Source organism: Ptychodera flava, chromosome 2 (genome assembly GCF_041260155.1).
Source record: "Ptychodera flava strain L36383 chromosome 2, AS_Pfla_20210202, whole genome shotgun sequence".
Classification (NCBI taxonomy): domain Eukaryota; kingdom Metazoa; phylum Hemichordata; class Enteropneusta; family Ptychoderidae; genus Ptychodera; species Ptychodera flava.
The window spans coordinates 37,158,490-37,177,491 of NC_091929.1; the positions used below are offsets into that span (position 1 = coordinate 37,158,490).

The 19,002-nt window shown below is 38.6% G+C and overlaps 3 protein-coding genes across 7 annotated transcripts in view; 2 read left to right on the forward strand and 1 right to left on the reverse strand.

Annotated features, from left to right (window-relative positions):
* LOC139120152 (zinc finger protein 708-like) overlaps window positions 1-19,002 on the forward strand; it is a 72,695-nt gene that overhangs the window by 24,774 nt on the left and 28,919 nt on the right. The gene's annotated exons all lie outside the window — the stretch shown is intronic.
* Window positions 191-3,980, forward strand: LOC139120128 (la-related protein 1-like). The gene is made up of 4 exons (XM_070684235.1): window positions 191-371; window positions 1,996-2,208; window positions 2,396-2,642; window positions 3,075-3,980. The coding sequence occupies exons 1-3, from the start codon at window positions 354-356 to the stop codon at window positions 2,429-2,431; spliced, it is 267 nt and encodes an 88-aa protein (XP_070540336.1). The 5' UTR covers window positions 191-353; the 3' UTR covers window positions 2,432-2,642; window positions 3,075-3,980.
* Window positions 3,540-16,961, reverse strand: LOC139120114 (uncharacterized). 4 transcript variants are annotated; one of them, XR_011549046.1, is made up of 14 exons: window positions 16,393-16,607; window positions 13,603-13,751; window positions 13,176-13,298; window positions 12,695-12,766; window positions 12,498-12,563; window positions 12,177-12,284; window positions 11,336-11,627; window positions 10,351-10,633; window positions 8,324-8,560; window positions 7,594-7,670; window positions 7,204-7,308; window positions 5,843-5,977; window positions 5,262-5,426; window positions 3,540-4,657 (listed from the first exon to the last, which is right to left on the reverse strand). XR_011549046.1 is itself a non-coding variant. In XM_070684216.1 (14 exons), exons 3-14 carry the CDS (start codon window positions 13,223-13,225, stop codon window positions 4,408-4,410), a joined length of 1,923 nt encoding a protein of 640 aa, XP_070540317.1. In that variant the 5' UTR covers window positions 13,226-13,298; window positions 13,603-13,751; window positions 16,393-16,607; the 3' UTR covers window positions 3,540-4,407. The 4 variants fall into 4 exon arrangements, 2 of the variants coding, with proteins under 2 accessions (XP_070540317.1, XP_070540308.1); XM_070684216.1 differs by having other exon boundaries at window positions 5,760-5,977; XR_011549043.1 differs by lacking the exons at window positions 13,176-13,298; window positions 13,603-13,751 and adding an exon at window positions 16,800-16,961 and having other exon boundaries at window positions 16,393-16,635.

Genomic DNA, 19,002 nt, shown 5'->3' on the forward strand with positions numbered 1-19,002 from the left:
AGGCTTTCAGCTCAGGGCTTTTTCTGCTGTTTTGAGCACTCGGAACTTCAGCATTAATTTTTCCCTGGCATATATATGTCCTATTCTTCTCCAATATATTTTAAATCACCCCCATTAAGCCACATTACCTGCATTTACATTCATTTGTCTACTACTGGCGACGGATTCGTTGAATAAAGTTTTGGTATCTTCGCGGGATTTTGAAATCGGCCGCCATTTCCAGGGGCTCTTCACGTGACTAAGAACGCAATGAATGCAACGTCACGCAGCGATATTTTAAACGAGAACGGGAACTTGGCGTGTGACTTACAAATGGGCCGAGTGAACTTCTCGTGAACTCATATCACCATACAATGGACTCGACGGAAGACGTAAGTAATACATATGTATATATTTTTTTCAAAACAAGTGCACGTGTCTGGCAAATTCAACATGTTCATGTTCGAATGCAGACTTTTCTCACTCATCAGGTATTTACTTTGACCGTCATTTCTATCGAGAAAACACATCCAGCAACTTTTAGCGATTTAGAAACCTTTGTAGGACGCCTGAAATAATATGCCGATCACAAAGCTGTGGCCTGAATCCAGGATTTGAGTTGTAAGAATCGCACAACACTCGCAGAATTGTGATTTTTCGATAAACGGCTATGATTTCTCGACGACATATGTGCAAAGTTTTCCGCTGCCGCCTGTGTTTGTAAGCTTATGCGTTGTTGCTTACGGCAAAGTAGTTACGTTGCAGTCGAGTCTACATGAACGTGAATACTTTCCCCGATACTTTCACATCAGCGATATCCAGCATTGTATTATTCGGGGCTACGACGAAAGGACGGATCTGTCTTATTGCAAAAACAAAAATCGCTTGCAGTGCAGTGCAAGCCTCACTTTACAGCCGTAGATTTTGGGCGCGACGTTACTCCATGGCCGGGCTGTCTGATGAGTGATGACCGGCTGCGGCCGGAAGTTCATGTTGACCACACGGGCTGATCTTTTTATCTCAGACTATATAATCATAGCCTATCCATCTTGCTTATTTTCGAACCGATGACCGTAGAGGATAAAAGAATTTAGATTCACGCTAAACAAACTGGATTTACGATGATCAAACTTGCATTTTTACCTTCACGGATTGAGTTGACCCTCAAAGAGTCCAAGCATTTATCGTGGGTTTATAGTGCGTATCCCATGAGCGTTTTTCTCTGATCTCGGGCGCAGCGTAGCCCAACATGGAAAAATGAAACACGATTTCTATTATTTGAATATGACGTTATTTTTTGATAGAATTTTAACAAAGATACGTTAGGAAAGAGGGAGAATCTGCAAGACAACGCTAGTTTGTTTGGACTGTAAAAGCTACAATGAAGCACCAGAAGTGAGCCACTACAGCTGTATATGCAGCGCACACAAAAAATGTTTGTGGCAGCACTATGGTCTTTGGCTAAATAGAAACCGACTGACAGATAAAATACTTTAGAAAATAGGAGTGCAGTCAATACAAGATGTGAATAAACTATAACACAAAGAAAGATAAACAATCATGCATAACTATAAACTTACATAAATAAGAGACCCTAGAAATAAAGGCCTATGCACATGGGAAGTCGATTAAAAATAAAATGAACAGCATCATGAAAGTGAAGAGCAAACTATATGGACGCTGAAAATGGCATAGCAGAGTAATTGAAAGAAAGGAGTATGCAAGTTGATTCTAATGTAACGCTTTGAAATGCTCCGGCATACATATCATTTAGTGTTCAGATTTATTTTGCTTGTTTTTTTCACTGTGTATGTGTACATGTGTTTCTACATATTTCATTGTCTTGTTTTTGTACCCATTTTTCAGCCAAAGGTCCCTACGAATACAAATTTCATAATCTGACTGCTAGACCTTTCATAGTCTTCATAATGATTTGCTCTTGGGAGATGGATTGTATCTTTAGCATGGAATGTCTGTTTCATTGGTTTTGACATGTTTGCTCAACATTTCACATAGACATCACCGCCACCTTCATCCGATGACAGCCAAGAGCACATCGATGTTTCAAGCACAGTTAGAGGCAGGGGCAGAGGCAGGGGTAGAGGCAGAGGCAGAGGTCGTGCAAGAGGAAGAGGTAGAGGAAGGGGCAGACATACTACCACAGAAGCCAGACCAACATCAAGTAATGAGGCCTTACTCAATATAGAACAGAGGAAGGTAACGTTACGGGTAAGCCATTTATCACATATGTGTGTGAATATTGCCTTTTTCTTTATCTTCAGACCCAAAGGGTCCACATTAGTGCTGGTACAGCTATTTTACTATCATGGTGTGTGCTCTTATGCTCAGTCACAATGATGTCTTTATAAACTTGGTGCACAGACATGCATGTAAAAAATTTGTCATTTTCTTTCAGGCCATGATAGAACAAATGAACGACAGAAAAAAATGACCAACTGCTAAAGATTATTGAGAACCAACCAAGTCTTGTGTTTAACTTGGCAGTACCGCAACCACAACAACCTGGAGTGGGCGGATACCATCCGTCAGAATCATCTTCCAAACCAGATTGGTGTGTTTGCACATTTTGTAGGGAAATGCCCACACAACCAGAGAGAAAGTGCTGTGATAGACCTCATGAATTCTGTATGTCACAATCACCGGTGAGTAGTTAACTTGTAAGCTTTGAAACTGTGCTACTCATGCTTCTGAAAACTGAAAGCAATCCAGCAAGTTAGTCCTGATTCACTGACTTTGGGATTATTATAAGCATCAACATGCAGTACAGGTAGCTGCACTGACTCTGTACTCAGTGAAGTCATCGTATTATTTAAGACAATGCAAAAAATCTGCAAGAATCATCAGTCTGTAATTTGATAATTTTGATAACAATTAACTTCCATGTGTCATGTTCACTCAAAGTTCCACAAAAGTTCCACATTAAAAGTCACCAAATCATGAAAATAACTAAACTCAAGTTAACACTGATTTATCATAGGATACATTGATCTAGACCAAACAGACGTAGGATCAATGGAATCAATTTTTTCCAAAACTCTAGATTACCTCTAACATTGTCTTTCTTTATCTTTTAGGATTTGAGAATCTTCTGCTTGAACGAAGGGGTCCTGGCAATAGCTAGGGCTTACCGAAGGGATGTTTTGGCATTGAACGAGGATGCAGACCTGAATAAGTGTAACAGACATGCTGCGTATAGGCAGTTTATTGTGGCAGTATGGAAGATTGGGTGCTGGGGACAGAAGGGTCATTCCTAGTTGTTGTGTGTGGGCCATCCGTGATAAGTTCCCAGACAGATTTGGACAATACACAGGATTTAATCCTGGGAGATTGGCCTAAGTTTAATCGGTTGTTACATTTGATGTTATTCTGTCAGTGATTATGTTGTACACTTAAACATGTTGACTTTTCCTTTGATGTTTCATTATAAAATGAATAAATCTGTTGAAAACAATAATTTGTGTTTGCTCCTATCCCAGTAAATGGTGCATAACTGGTGCATAAAATGTGAAATAGTTAAATAAATTCACTAGCCACCACTGTTACCTTGCAAAAACGGAACAATCTTTATTTATACCTGGCCTGGCTGTTTTGTTGTCACTGGTGACACTGCTTATTGAGAGGTAAATGTCAGGGCTGTAAATGTCAGGGCATGTACAAGCCTGCGGGACGGAAGAGTTCTTCCTCCTGAGTGGTTCGATATGAAAACAACAACAACAACAAAACTTATACAGAACAACAATAAAACTTTAAATATACAGAAATCGATAAACTGCTTCAGGAAGAATAATGCTTACTAACTACCTCAACAAAGGAGTATACAGTGTAAGAATTTGATTCTCATTGACTGTACATAAAAGCGTTTTTAGCACAAACATCAAAAATCTCCTTATTGTAACCTCTGTTGTTTCTAGTCAAAGATATTACCATTGCTTGTCTTGGTTATGCTATTGGTGGCCCTACTTAGAGTATATCAATTTACCCCCCAAAAAAATTTGATTTGTGAGCTCTCACATTTGTTGCCCAAAGGCTTCTTCTGACCCTAACCCTAACGGCAGCACCTGATAAAACAACAAAATCAGCTGAAAATTGCATTTGTATGCCAAATGTGTTTGGATTCCACAAATTTTGCACTTTTAAACAGCAATGTACGTTTCTTAATCTGACTGAGTCATGGGATATCTCCTTTACAGGGCTACAACCCTAGTTGTACACCAATAAACTGTATAATTTGTTGATCACATAGTAACTGAAGACTACAGAAAATTTATAATAATTTATAAATTATTTGGACTTTGAATTGCACAATATACCCATTATAAAGCACCTAACACTTTTCCTTGCTATATTTTGCTACAAAAACTGTGGCAAGCTTTATGGTCTTTCAAAAGTTCATTCACATTGCTGCATTCATTGTCGACGTGAAACATACTCCTGGACAATGGAAGCTGTTGCCGGTGGGCTCAGAGGTGCAACGTGTGCTGATATTCTTCGTGGATCTGCGGGTTCTAAATCCTTCTTCTTCTGCATTCCCCCCTGGTCAGCCTGTCGTTTCTCTATAATAAGCTTTTTCAATGGAGCTACTTGTGGATATGTCTTGTTTACCTTCACTGGATAGGCACTCCACCTTCCACTTTTCTTGTTGTAATGCCTATGATAGCTGAATGAAGTAGAATGTAGTTCTCATCAGTCTCTCTGTGACCTTGGCTTAAAATGATAATACTAAAAGTTGTGTCAAGGACAGTGTGAGGAAAAATAATTGTCTATCAGTCATTCATGAGCACACAGACAATGCAATATTAAAAGTTTGGATAGTGTAACATTGACCTCTCAATCATGGTTGTGAAGTACATCCCTACAAAAGTAACTTTCAATGATGCCTTTTGATTTGCTGAAACAGGGTAGGGATGTGATCTTACTGCCAGCACCTCCCAGTACTAGTTTGACATTGCTAGATCAAATACACCCCAAAACTTCCATGAATGTAATGTGATACAAAAGTAGCACTGAGGTAAAAGTTCAACATTCTTGTTCCTGTTCTTTATTGGAATCCAATTAGCCTTTCTCCAGGGTAGTGGCTGTTTTTCATGGAGCCATAAAAATATAATCTTTGAAAGAACATAAAATTAAATTCTGATAACAAAGACTCTAAATTCAAAAAAAAAGACAAACAGTGATATGGCTATGAAAAACTCCAACATGAGTAGTAATAATAGTACTACTGTTCTGCAAAGTTGGCAAAGTAAATGTCGTGTTCTACTTACACAATTTCACCCTTTTTGTTTCTCATAATTTCCCTGCTGTGGTGAACATTGTGATCCACTGCTGCTAAACGATTCCGGGCTCTGTATACTGGTGGCACATATGAAAACCTCTTTGCAGCATACACAAGTATACTCTGCTGGAATGTCTCTAACTCAGCAGTACTTCTGCAAAAATTGAAACCAACAAACTTTGCATTATTCGAGCAAAAGGAATCAAAGATGTGTGGGAACAGAATATGCTACTGTCAGTTTGAGGACTTAAAAGAGAGGTTCTCTATCAGCTTTATCTGTGAGCAAATTAACTAACTAGATGCACAAATTCCTATGAAAACAAGGGACTAAAATCACATGGACAGTCTCAGTGTCAACAATATCTTATGCGAGAACCAGGGACTGAAGACTTCCTGTTTAGAGTTACATGTGCAGGTACCGCAGCAAATTTCCATCATTTACCATCAGTGTATTACTTTGTAATTTAACATAAACCTGCTAACTTACCTACAATTTACGAAGTAGGGAATTTGATTTGTAAATCTCTTGTCCATGACAATTTTCACCAGTGCTACATGAGCTGGACTAACCTTTTCTAGCCATTCCTTGTCACTGTCTGCAGATTCTGTTAGAGGTCCATGGTTACAAGAATTAGTTCCCTGGCCATATGATAAGACCCATTCGTGTTCATTTGTAACATGATGAATCACACCACACCAAAGTCCCTGTGATGGAAGCATAATAAATACTTCAGTTATCATACATTTTAACATTCCTCATAATGAAAAATACCACACTAGTAGTTTCTATAGACAGTCTCTATTACCTAAAATGAAATCATAAAATGTTATGAGTCTAGAGAGTGAGATGTACACTTAACATAAATTATGAGACAAACAAGTAATCGCTGATGACACAGTCCCTACTTGTAAATGGGTACTTTAATTGCAAGTCCTCAGAGAGGATAGAGTCCTCAATTAGGTCTGCGATAAAAATACTGCGATACAGATGGAGCTCAATGGCCAAGAATGAGTTCTATGGTGGTGACAACATAAAACCAATGTAGGCCGCCATCCTAATTACAAAAGGTCATTAAATGAGTCAATTAGTAATTAATTGACAGGATGACATTGCCAAATATTATTGCATCCTATCGTAACACTGACAGATTATCACCGGTACTATATTTTATAACGTTTGATGCAGTATTTACAACATTACGAGATCAACATCTGTACCAAGTTTCATCAAATTTGACACAGTATTTGTAGATATATCACTCAAATTGGGAAAGTTCATTACATATGCAATTACAAATTAATTAAAATGACACTGATAAATGTCTTTTTCACTGTTAAAGTAATGTGAGCTTAACATCTGTACCAAGTTTCATGAAATTTTGATGCAGTATTTCTTGATATATCGGCCTAATTACGAAACTTCAGTAATTGACATGATAATGCTACATGCCATGAAACAAATTGATGTGCATATGTATGAAATAGGTCAATGTCCTTGTACCAACTTTGAATGATACTGGTGGAAATATGTCTGAGTTATGGCTCCATACATGAAAAAATCGTAACAAAATGGCCTACGGCAGCCATATTGGATCTTATAACAAAACAAATCAACGTGCATATGTATGACATATAAAGTAATCCTTGAACCAAGTTTGAATTAAATAGCTCCAGGCATCTTCGAGATATCTGCGTGAACGGACGCACGCACGCATGCACACATGCATGCACGGATATTGTCAAAAACCTATAAGTCCCCACGGACACTGTCCTGGGGGAATAATAAGATTGAAAATGTGTACGGCAACACTCCTCCCTCACTCTGTTTCTTTGGCCAAATAATGTCCATACGAGTGGACTGCTAAGTGTGATTTCCATCAACAGAAATAATTGAACGTTTTGTATTTCAAAAGGCATTCATACACTCTTACCAGGAACTCTTCATAAGTTGAAGCTTTTTGGCAGCAATACCAAAAATGATTCCTGATATGCCTGCTCCATTTCTGAAGGGCTTTACAGTTCTTCTGCTGACCAGCCTTGAAAGCAGATAAAAGAAAAACTTGACTCAATCCTCATAAAAGATAACACTTTACTGACAACGATTTAAGATATCAGTACATGTATATTAAAATGTAGGTGTCAGGGAAAAAATTATTTGTATGTGAAATGGGCTTTATGGTGGCATAAATAACTAAGCATTATTGCATGTATAGCAGCAGCTCACACTACAGAGGACAGCTAATTCAAACCAAGTGATGCATCATTCTTGATGAAAAATGACAAACATATACCTATGATTTAACATTGCAACAGCAACAAACCTTCGTTATTTTTTTCCCAAGGTTCTTGGCAGCATGCCATATATCAAATGAATGTGGGATACCAGGGTATGTGGTCTCTACACAAAAAGAGATACAGGAAGGATTAACTGCCAATAAGGTGGTGCTCAGTGTTTCATTTACAGCATAGGTTCATGCATTGCAGGATTAGCTATGTAGTAACCCATGACTTGCCTTTACATACTTAATAGACAAGTTATTGTAAATGACATAGTCACCCTTTTCATTAATTTCAAAAGCATCATCAGAAGTCGTCATGGTGACAGCAATCATGATGAAGTGAATTTGGGAAAATGGCTGGGAAAGTATGTGCACTGCTGATGTTCCAAGTACTAGTGGAATAAATGTAGCTAAATTTGTGTAATGGTTGGCTATATGAAAAAGTACAACAAAGAGGTAGGAATTGAGTAATATGATGTCCTAGTGATGGTTTACGATAAAGACGGATGAACAAACCTTTAAGTCCCTCATCTTGGCTATGACTGCAACAACATATGATCAATATCAACTGAATTATTTCATGTTGTCATGTTCTTGTTATCAAGAACAAAGTTCATTTATCATGAAAGCTGTTACATGCTCTTTTTAATTCTGACTACCGGTAGTTAATTTTACAGTTAAATATTAGTATGATGAAACAACTTTAAAAAAAGCAGGTTGATTTGCTGTTGTTTATATGGTAGTTAAAAAGAGAAATATTTATCAAACTTACTCATCAGGTATGCAATTTGAGTGTGGGCATCTGTTACTGCTTCTTTTATCTGCAGTCCCTTATCACGGAGCTGGTTTAACCCTTCTTGAAATGCTGCTCTTTCCATGATGGTTGATTTTTTGTCAGTTTGACGTTTGTCTATGGTTACAATCTCCAAAATGTCTTTGGATTCGTTTTCCATGATAGTGTATGTACAGTACTGTGCACAGTATCCAGGAGAGTTCATTCTTCCATCACCTTGTGATATCGTAAAATAAGCAGATATACCACTACCTCCATGATTACACTGAGCGTAAAATTCTACTACTTTAAGAGCAATGAATACATATTCATATAAGCAAATTTCTCAATAATTTGTGGAAATCAAATCTCAGTCAATGTGCATTGTCATAAGGATTGCGCCATGTCTATTCAATGCACAAATTTTTCTTAAATGACATAGAATGCATGCTGGACGAAGACAAATGTGTATAGTACGGTACTCTGTCCTACAGTAACAGTCACTACAGAAGCGTTCTCACCAGGCCGCGATTCCGCGACATTCTCGCGTATTTTTCTGTTTTGTCGCGGATTTCTTGGGCGTGCGCGCCAATAGTGGCGCGCCTTTGAAATTATAAACTTTCGTGGTGCCAGCCGTACGGCGCGGCCGGCCGTATCATACAGCCAATACTTCTCACCATGGACGTAAATGATTGACGCGAGTAATTACACTTCCTGGTTGAAACCGAGGCAATCTGGAGGCAATACCCGTCAGAGGGCGTACTTAAGCCACAGTCACTTGTGATTCGATACATGATGGCCGATGTGTGGATGCATTATCATTACGTATACCACACAGCGGCCGTCGTGTATTGAACCACACGAGACTGTGGTAGTCTGACGCACTGGACGTGTTCGCCTTGCATGCATACCGGTAGATGTCCACGGAATTCGCGGAAGCTGGAGGCGTCATGGGCACGATAAATATTTTCATAGGCTACGACAACGATAATCCGAACTACGAAAACACAAGAATGTAAAGCTTGTATATCCCTAAGGAATTACATGAACATTTTTCGAAAAGAACGAACTCGAAGCTGGTACTGTGGTAGCATTATACTGTGAGTTCCGCATGGCAACCAGTGTCTTGACGGGAACGACGTTATAGTGTTTGTGCCGTTGAGATTCAGTGAATTTTTGTTCTCGAAAAATAACGCAGCTTTGTCTGAGATAATTTTTAGGTCTTTGCTATGTTTGGAATCATGTATAAACTTCGCGGGAGATACGTGTTGTGTGATGTTATCAGGCATTTGCTCCGTTCCTCGCCCACGCGACCTAGTACATACAACTGGAAATGATTGACAACTGGCCCACTGCCGATTGATAATATTATTCCAAAAGTAGTTCCGAGGTTTAAATGTGGAATAGTTGGAGGAAAGTTCTCTTATTATGCAAAAAATTATCAATTCTTGGCTTGCGCATGCATTGGACGTCTTTTTTCCATGCTTCAATCAATTGACAAAATTTTTAGCCTTGGCTGGCGCGCGACCAAAATTTCACGTCAAAAGTTGATGATTGTTTACAAACATCATAGGGATATGTTTTCTGATCTAAATAAATGCTGACTTGGCCTGTTCCTTCTGCTTATTGTGAAAGCGGGTTTAGTGTGCGAAAAAAAAGTAACTAATGACAGGAATCAACTGGGAGTTGAACGGCTGGACACTCTAGCAACTACTGATATTGTAGAGGGCCCCGAAATGGACTTTCACACTGGAAAGAACGAAAGTCCCATAGACTTTTCATTAAAAGGCACTGATATTTAATATCAGTTGATATTTTCACCGAATGTTTACAAAAAAGTTGTTAAGTTAAATGAGTTGTTTTCCATGCATAGAATAAGGTTCGTATTTGCAGTTTGACTTTTTGAACATATTTATATATTGTCTCACAAAAATCATCCGTTGTCCCGCTTTTTTTTGGTCAGCGAGACAAAATGTCCCACAAAAATTTTTTTCTGGTGAGAACACTGCTACAGTAACGTTACTCACCAAGAATAACAATCTCCTTATCTTGATACTTGGTAAGTATTTCCTGTTGATGTGAAAGCCAATATTCATCCACACATGGAACTAGATAGTGCCGCTGTATTTTGAAGAATGTACTACTACTGACTATCTTCAACCTTAACATCTTGGCAAATAAAGCAATTTTGCTGTAATTGTTTCCGGACATCAGTATGGAGGCCGATGTAAGCAGGTCTCCACTGTGAAGCCGTCGTTTGAGAAGGGGCTGTGAGCACCACTTGTATTCTACATGACCAGAAGGGCATACCTACAATAAAGTATCAAGATAAGTTTAACATTAACTCTGTTTGTAACTACAGATTTGTATAATAATACTATGTACTCTGGACATATGAACATTATGATCAAACTCAGAATCTTGTACAGGATTTAACAAGATATTCACACAGCAACCCCTTAGATCACAGAACAGGCCCTGATCTATCTTTGATATAGGGAATGGCCTGTGTTTTTCGTTGGATTTACAGCTGCTTTCACAGGCATGCAACATACATATTGAACGTTCACGTATACAGTTCTGTAGTCTCTGTCCACTATTTCTGTGATCACATTGATGAAATTTGTGTCTGTATTGATAACAGACATGGAGAAGTGTTGAACCTACAGGGTTTGTTACAGTTATGTACATTCACAAGATGTTCAAAACTGTTAGGATGTGAACGGCCTGATACTTCACCTATGTATAATATGGCTGTAACAACATGAATCCACAGTAATTATGACTTAGTCAAAATTCTTTACATAACAGCAGTGAACACTGTATACGTCAATCTTCCTAGCGTGATGAGAGCCATGCTGTCATGAGGACATTAAGTCTGTAGTATGTTATGTATGTCATTGCACGTCACCTTGTACCCAGTTTAAAGTAGAACATTATGAAAGGCCAGAGACATGAAGTGTCACTGACTGAATCAAAGTATTACATTAGGGTCAAAGACAATGTACATACCCATGATAGATACAGTGCTGACCCTACTGTATTTGTTGAAATGGTCAGCATTCCTTTACAGTCTGAGTTGCTGCATGTTGACTTGAGTTCAGCTTTGGCCAACAAAAGTAACTGGCCTAGACTTATCAAATAGAAGTCCTCTTCAATAAGTCTGTTAACATCTGCCTCACTTCTCACTCTTGTTACACCCGATTCTCCTTGTTCCTGTATATTGGGAGAGGTGTCTTCATCACTTCTGTCATCAAACTCTGAATGGTCAGATGGAAAGTCTTCCATGTCAATTCCATGGGACCTGTGAGAAGTATCAATATACATGCTAATTTCAAATTTCAAATTATGATAAGAGTTGTTTAGCACGATGTATTTACTAATGTGTTGCTAATGATGGATAAGTAGTCTGTTTGCGATAAAAATTATGCCCTGCATTGAAAACATTACTCAGAATTTCAATTGTGTAAAAGTACCACAATAGAAAATTAAATTTTTCCAGGATTTATTGCAGGGAAGTGTTGTCACTACTCAAATCAACATATTGTATCAGCACATGTAGACATATCAATTTGACATGATTTCTTGTGGTAAACTTCATCTTTGTAATAGTGTTTGAAAATTCAATGAATTTTAAGGATTTTGAACCTTATGAACATTACATGCATGAACTTCAGACTATAGCAAAGATATGCAAACACAAATGCATGTATATCATAGTGTCCCAACAGCAGTTATGGCAGACCAGTGTCATGGTTATGTTACACACCATGTGCCCTCTTTGTACAGGACCAATTTGTAGCCAGCTACGTACACCTGACAAAACCCTTGTACAATAAATTGTTTTACTTACTGTATAGTTATATTGAAGCTTGGTTCATAATCCGGATCTCCATCATAGTATGACAGATCAATATGATCATAATCATCGGTTGGATCAATTGTCTCATCTATACTCACACTGGAGGTGAAACACATAATGTCATGATTATCACAAGGCAAATTGTGCAACTATTAAAATAGTCAGTACATATATCACGAAATATATATCTCTTCCAAAGTGTTGAACAATATTAAAGTAATCAACAATATTGATAAAGCTTATATTAGTGATATGCCGGTCTGTTGTCATACTACTTATTGTCTTTTCTTTCAAAATACTAAAAGGACTTACTCAAATGGGTCCACAAAAGATTCTGATATGGTACTCTTTTTTCCTCTTCCCATTCTGCCACTAGCACTGCAATGTGGAAGTTAAATAGTTACATTCGTCATTAGGATGTCACAAAAGATTACATATTGTTGTAGAAGTTATTTAGTGTGTTCTAGAAATTATGTAGAGTGACACTAAAATAAATTGAGCTTATGTACCTTGTTGTTGGTTCTGTTTCTGTTTGGGGTTCCTTGTCTTGCATTTCCTCCACTCCTGACATCAACATGTCACTGGATTAAAAACATGAAAAGACATTGTAAGCATACCCAAGCACAGGAAATAATTCATACATAATTATCTAACTTGGCATAGGTAACTTTGAACAAACAGAAAACATTTACAATGGAAAAGATTTTTGACTTTCACGGAAATTTTGTGACTTTCAGAGAAATTTAAATTCACATGCACATGAGCAGACACCAATTTGAGTAAAAGATACTTTTGATCTGTCCAACAAGTACATCAAGATCTTAGCCATCTCTTTCAGTTAACTATTTTTCTTTGTTAGTAATATTTAAACTACAGCTGCAGGATACAGTGGTCTAACGTGATTTCTATCCTATTGCTTGGAGTTCTGGTTTCCTTCTCAAACATGTACACCAGGGCCATGAGAAGTTCATTACACAATGTTTATCTTACCCTTGATCTGTGGATACAATGGAAGACATCTCTTCAGACATCTCAGACATTTTAAATGTACTTGCAGTCAGTTGCTGACCTGCTGGCGTTGATGATGTGGGCTGTTTTGGCACATTTTTTCTTCTGAAATAGAAATAAATGGAATCAAGTTATTATGTAAAAGCCACTGAGACCAGATCATTACTACGTTGTCAGTTCTAGTACCTCAGCTGTCAACAGCATACACTGTCTACTTTGTTGATCATACAGCTGCACAGATTTCTCATAAACAAATAACACTTCTTTGTTTGGAAAGTTTGAACATTGTACAGCTACCATAATGACTGAACAAACAACTATTCTTGTTTGTTGTTATTCATCTTTCCATACAGTGAAATGTCGACCAGTTACATTTAACATTACACAAAGAAGTGAAATGATATCTTACCCATGACCAGATGAAACTGATGATGTACTAGACAACTCATATAGTTGCTCAATTATATGAGGTGATGCTGAATGCCTAAGGAAGAAGGCTCATTTACAGGTGGTAATGCTTGTTCCGGCAACACTTCATGACTCCTGGTCCTGTGATAACTGAAGTAATTTATGAAAAAAGGGAAACCAAAATATGTTACAAATGCCTTATAAAATGTACATGTTATTTTAGCGATCAATCAGCCGCCCCTTCCCATAATGTTCTTTTTTTTAAAAAAAAAAGGTAAGAAATTTCAAATGCGCTATGAATTGCTATGTTGTAAGTTTTGATCGAATTCTTGTTGACAAAAAATTCATGAAGCTGTATAACATACTAAAAGCTTTCGATTAGATTTGGAGACACTGTTTTACATTTAAATAACGCTATCTCTGTACTATTGGTCATGGAACTTGGACCCATGACGTTTAGACAGTTGTTTCCGATATTTCAATGATTTTTCACCAAATTATTTAAAATGCTAAGTATTCTTCTCTAACCTTTTATCTTGTCCGTGGGGGGTTTTTGCCGACTCTTTTAACCACAGCGGTCAAATTTTTAGCGAGCATAACCTTAGTTTGCCTTCGGACCTGCGCTGTAGCATGATATTAGTCCGTGGGCTAGAGGGGGTCTATATGCACCCCCCCACAGGATAACAAACCTGTATTTTCAGAACCCTTGGGATCCCTAGAATACGAAATGGAATTTTAACAGAAAAAATATAGGGACGCAATAGCTGTTATGGTCATGTTTTGAAGGGTCATTTTAAATTAGTCATTAGTAAATTATCTTTCTAATGATACCTAACAAGCCAGGTTATATTCAAAAACAAGCTCAGCAGATAACTTATAAAAGACAGATTTAACAACAATGCATGCAAATCTGCAACACTGATATTTTGCGGTACCCTTCAAAATATGACTGTTACAGATGTAGATTCCCAATATTTTTCTGTTAAAAGTCTATTTCATAATATCACATGTCCCTGTACCAAATAAAACAGATTTAATAGCAAAAATGGCCAGATTTTTTGTTTCTAGCTAAAAAATTGTAGAATTTGGTTTGAAATTTTCAATGTAAACTTTGGGGTATGGGGTAGGTTTGGGTTATATATCATGAAAACTATAGAAAATATTGCATGTTACAATATGTCATTCTAAAGATTAGTAAATTATCTTTCTAATGATACCTAACAAACCAGGTTATATTCAACAACAAGCTCAGCAGATAACTTATAGGAAGACAGTTTTAACAAAAATGCATGCAAATCTGCAACACTATTATTTTGCGGTACCCTTCAAAATATGACTGTTACAGCTGTAGATTCCCAATATTTTTTCTGTTAAAAGTCTATTTCATATTTCTGACATGTCCCTGTACCAAATAAAACAGATTTAATAGCAAAAACGGCCAGATTTTTTGTGTCAAGCTAAAAAAATTGTAGAATTTGGTTTTAGCTATAACTGAAATTTTCAATGTAAACTTTGGGGTATGGGGTAGGTTTGGGTTATATATCATGAAAACTATAGAAGATATTGCATGTTACAATATGTCATTCTAAAGATTAGTAAATTATCTTTCTAATGATACCTAACAAGCCAGGTTATATTCAACAACAAGCTCAGCAGATAACTTATAGGAAGACAGTTTTAACAAAAATGCATGCAAATCTGCAACACTATTATTTTGCGGTACCCTTCAAAATATGACTGTTACAGCTGTAGATTCCCAATAGTTTTTCTGTTAAAAGTCTATTTCATATTTCTGACATGTCCCTGTATCAAATAAAACAGATTTCAGACAAAGCATTGCATTTTTTATTATGCCTAGCTAAAAAATTGGTAGAATTTGAGATTTTCTGTAATTTGTAATGTTAAATTTTGGGGTAAGGGGTAAGTTTTGGTTATATTTGACAAAAACTGTGGAAGATATTGCATAATGCAATATGTCATCTTAAAGAGGAATAAATTCCTTTCTAATGATACCAAACAAGTGAGGTTATGTTCAAAAATGAGCTCAGCCACGGACCGTGGCTCAGCACATGACTTACAAGAAGACAGATTTGACGAAATGCATTTGGCTTGGAAAATCGTGATTTTGCGGTACCCTTCAAACATGACCATAACAGCTATTGCGTCCCTATATTTTTTCTGTTAAAATTCCATTTCGTATTCTAGGGATCCCAAGGGTTCTGAAAAATACAGGTTTGTTATCCTGTGGGGGGGGTGCACGTAGACCCCCTCTAGCCCACGGACTATATACTGTAGCCTCTGCATGGCAGGGCTGTGTTACCAGCGTTACAGTATACGGTGGTAACAGTACTAACACACAGCCCCGCCACGCAGAGCTACATGGATCATGGGTGTCTATTTTTTACATCCATGCATGCATGGATACAGCCGTGACTAAACCACATGATAGATACAGTACATACGAATTACACAATTCGGGGAAAAAATCGTTTGTTTGGCACACGTTTATTGTCGGCCTGCTGTGTAGACGTGGTTGGCAAATGTGTATATTCTTTGCAAACACGGTTCAGTAGTACATGGTAGCCCAATCGGAAACAAAGCAGTGCCAAAACGTCTTGGGTCCCGGTGACGAAGCGTTTGGGACCGAAATATACTGGGCAGGAATGGTTGGCTTAGAAAACCATGAAAATGTTCAGACTACGAAGAACAATGTGTCCCCGAGGCACAAATTATGTGAACTTAGTAACGCTAGACGCGTCGGGCCGCACTCTCACAGTCTCATTACCCTTACCTGTCGATCAATTCTGCCGCCAAATCGGGATTAGAAAGGCCCAGTTCATCCTTTAAATCCTGCCATCTTGTGATCTGGTTGCCGATGTATATCTTGCATTGACGCTTCAATGCATTGCCACGCAGCTGCCTTCGCTTTTTTGCCGAGCTCGTAGTAACAGGGTGTCCGCGCGGGCCCCGTCCACGCTTAGCGATGGACGACGCCATGTTGAATCTGTGAATAAACGTCCAGTCACGAACGAAGGTCGATGTAGCTGTGGAAACGCAGCTATCTGTTGGCGGGTTGCGTGCGTCTTTATGTGGGTCAAAGGTCAACCCCGCCACGGATATCCGTGGCGGGGTTGACCTTTGACCCACATAAAGACGCACGCAACCCCGCCAACAGATAGCTGCGTTTCCACAGCTAAGGTCGATGATACGCGTATGCACGCCCAATAGAGTAAGTTCATCTACAGGGACAAATCGTGGTTTGAATGTAAAATCATGAAAATAATGTCAAAAGTTCCAGCTCTTGGGGCTGGCTCCACAAGGATTGGGATTGCGCGCTATCCTAAAACCGTTGGGGCGGAGCCTGTCACTCAAACACACCAACCAATCAGTTCCAACCTTGGAAAATCGCTGCGAGTCAGCAGAGAAGCTCTCCTGAAATGTGTCCAGAAATTACCAAATTGCGGCCAGTCATGACCATTTATCCACAATCTACTGCAGCCAATGTATTTCGATGGCCGAGGAGAGTCAGCTACTCTAATTTCAAACGTTTAAATGGTCGCAAACAGTGCAAACCCTGCCAGTGCCTTGCCTGCAGTTCATGGCATGAGGACGTCCGTAAAGCAGGAAGTCGGAAGTTGAAACCTTTGACCTTTACGTTGTTTATATGTGGGCAAACTTGTAAACATATTTCCCAGGGACAAGTCTGATTTTGAATAGGGTCAAAGTTCGTGTACGTGGTTCTCTCAATCGGGTGGTGTTGCTAAGGTTTTGTCTGCCCATCGTCCGTGGGTGGAGGGACGGTGGTCTGCCCGTAATAATAATTTTGCTGTATTTTTTCTCACAAACATTGGAAATTCGTTTAAGTTTTAACATGGTTTTAAGAAACATTAATTTTTATATGAGGAATATTCTAGCTCGTATCCTCGAATTAAATCAGCCGATTTTCTTTGGTACAGTTTTTTATATGGTTTGGAGAACTCTTTGGGGCGGCGTCAGATAACAAGTGGAATGAGACAACAACATTTCGTCCATGTAAGGAAATCATATAGCAAGTACTTCTTACGCTGGTGCAAACTCTACGAAATATTATGATATCAAAGATGTTTTCCATGATAGTTTACAAGGTTTCTTGTCTAAATTCGCGGAAATAATCAAGAATATCTAAAAAATACTACACGTAATTGTGACCACATTTTGTATGTGTAGAGGTGTTGTTTGCCGTTCCGAACGTATGTTCTACACGTACGCGACGTATGTTTATCACTGATCAGCTGATGATGGAACGTAATTACGTGTAACTAAACTTCTCCATAACGATATGTTACCGGCAGACATGGAGATAATAGCGAGTGAATAGAAATGACGGTGACTGGTTTAAAAAATTCACAGTGCTGCTAAAAATTCTCACAGGCTTCTTAACGGTGATGTCAGTTTGTGTTTCGATGTTGCGAGGTCACCGCTGACGTGACTTTAGTGACGGGCTGCACTGAGCCTCGTCAATCGCTTGTACGCCAGAAAAAGAACGGTCTGCGAGTAGTCATGTCGGAAAAAGCTGGAAACGGCGATAGTTTGGTGATTTTTGAGCGGATTTCTGGTAGTGGTAGGCCCCTAATAACCATGTTGTCGATGAGTGTTGGCAATATTTAATTTGGGTGGAAAATTTTCGAAATATCGACAAACAAAGTTGCGACAAGCGTGCTGTCGGGCAGAACATGGACGTTCCCATGGCTGTGGTGGTGACGTTAAAGTCAAAACCAGCCGTAAATCCCTTCCGAAAACACCACAGCTATGGACCCAAAGCTAGCCTAACAGTACAAACGAAGTTTTATATCCCGTGCGCCGCTTCTTTCGGGAATTTTGTGCACTAACAGCATAAGGCGCGATTGAAAATCGATGAATTCCTTAGACTAGTAGCGACCATGGAGCTAGAAACTAGCTCCATGTAGCGACCGACTCTCTTTTATTAGGCGAAAAAAGTAACCGGCGAGATTAACTCTTTGACGCCGTAGAGTCATTCTAGTCATGAGCTTGGTTGCTACCGTATACCAGAAAACAACCGACTTTGACGTCAAAGGCCTGTTGCTGGTACGTACTTTGAGACAGAAAATAACGATGTTACCGGTAGACATGGACTTAATAGCGAGTGCAGAGAAATGAAGGTGACTGGTTTAAAAATTCACAGTGCTGGCAAAAATTCTCCAGTGCGTGCTGTTGCTAATGTGTCACCATTGTGCCTTGAATCACGACGCGGTTTGTAAATTTATACTTGGTATATACACTCCCAGAAAACGACGACGTGAAACATACATCTATATAATTTTGTTGAAAAACTCATGAAACGGCCACTCCGGTGATCTTTTTCTGCTTGGTCGGTCGATACTTTCTGGGTGGCATTTGTTAC

Bases quoted from the DNA above. Each gene is read 5' to 3' on its own strand.
- LOC139120114 (XM_070684207.1), bottom strand. From the start codon at position 16,840: ATGAACTTACTCTATTGGGCGTGCATACGCGTATCATCGAC. The intron at 16,636-16,799 runs CTTAGCTGTGGA...AGCTACATCGAC, and splicing joins TGCATACGCGTATCATCGAC to CTTCGTTCGTGACTGGACGT. The intron at 12,767-16,392 runs GTAAGGGTAATG...TTTTTAATCCAG, and splicing joins GCGGCAGAATTGATCGACAG to TGACATGTTGATGTCAGGAG.
- LOC139120128 (XM_070684235.1), top strand. The intron at 2,209-2,395 runs GTAAGCCATTTA...ATTTTCTTTCAG, and splicing joins AGAGGAAGGTAACGTTACGG to GCCATGATAGAACAAATGAA.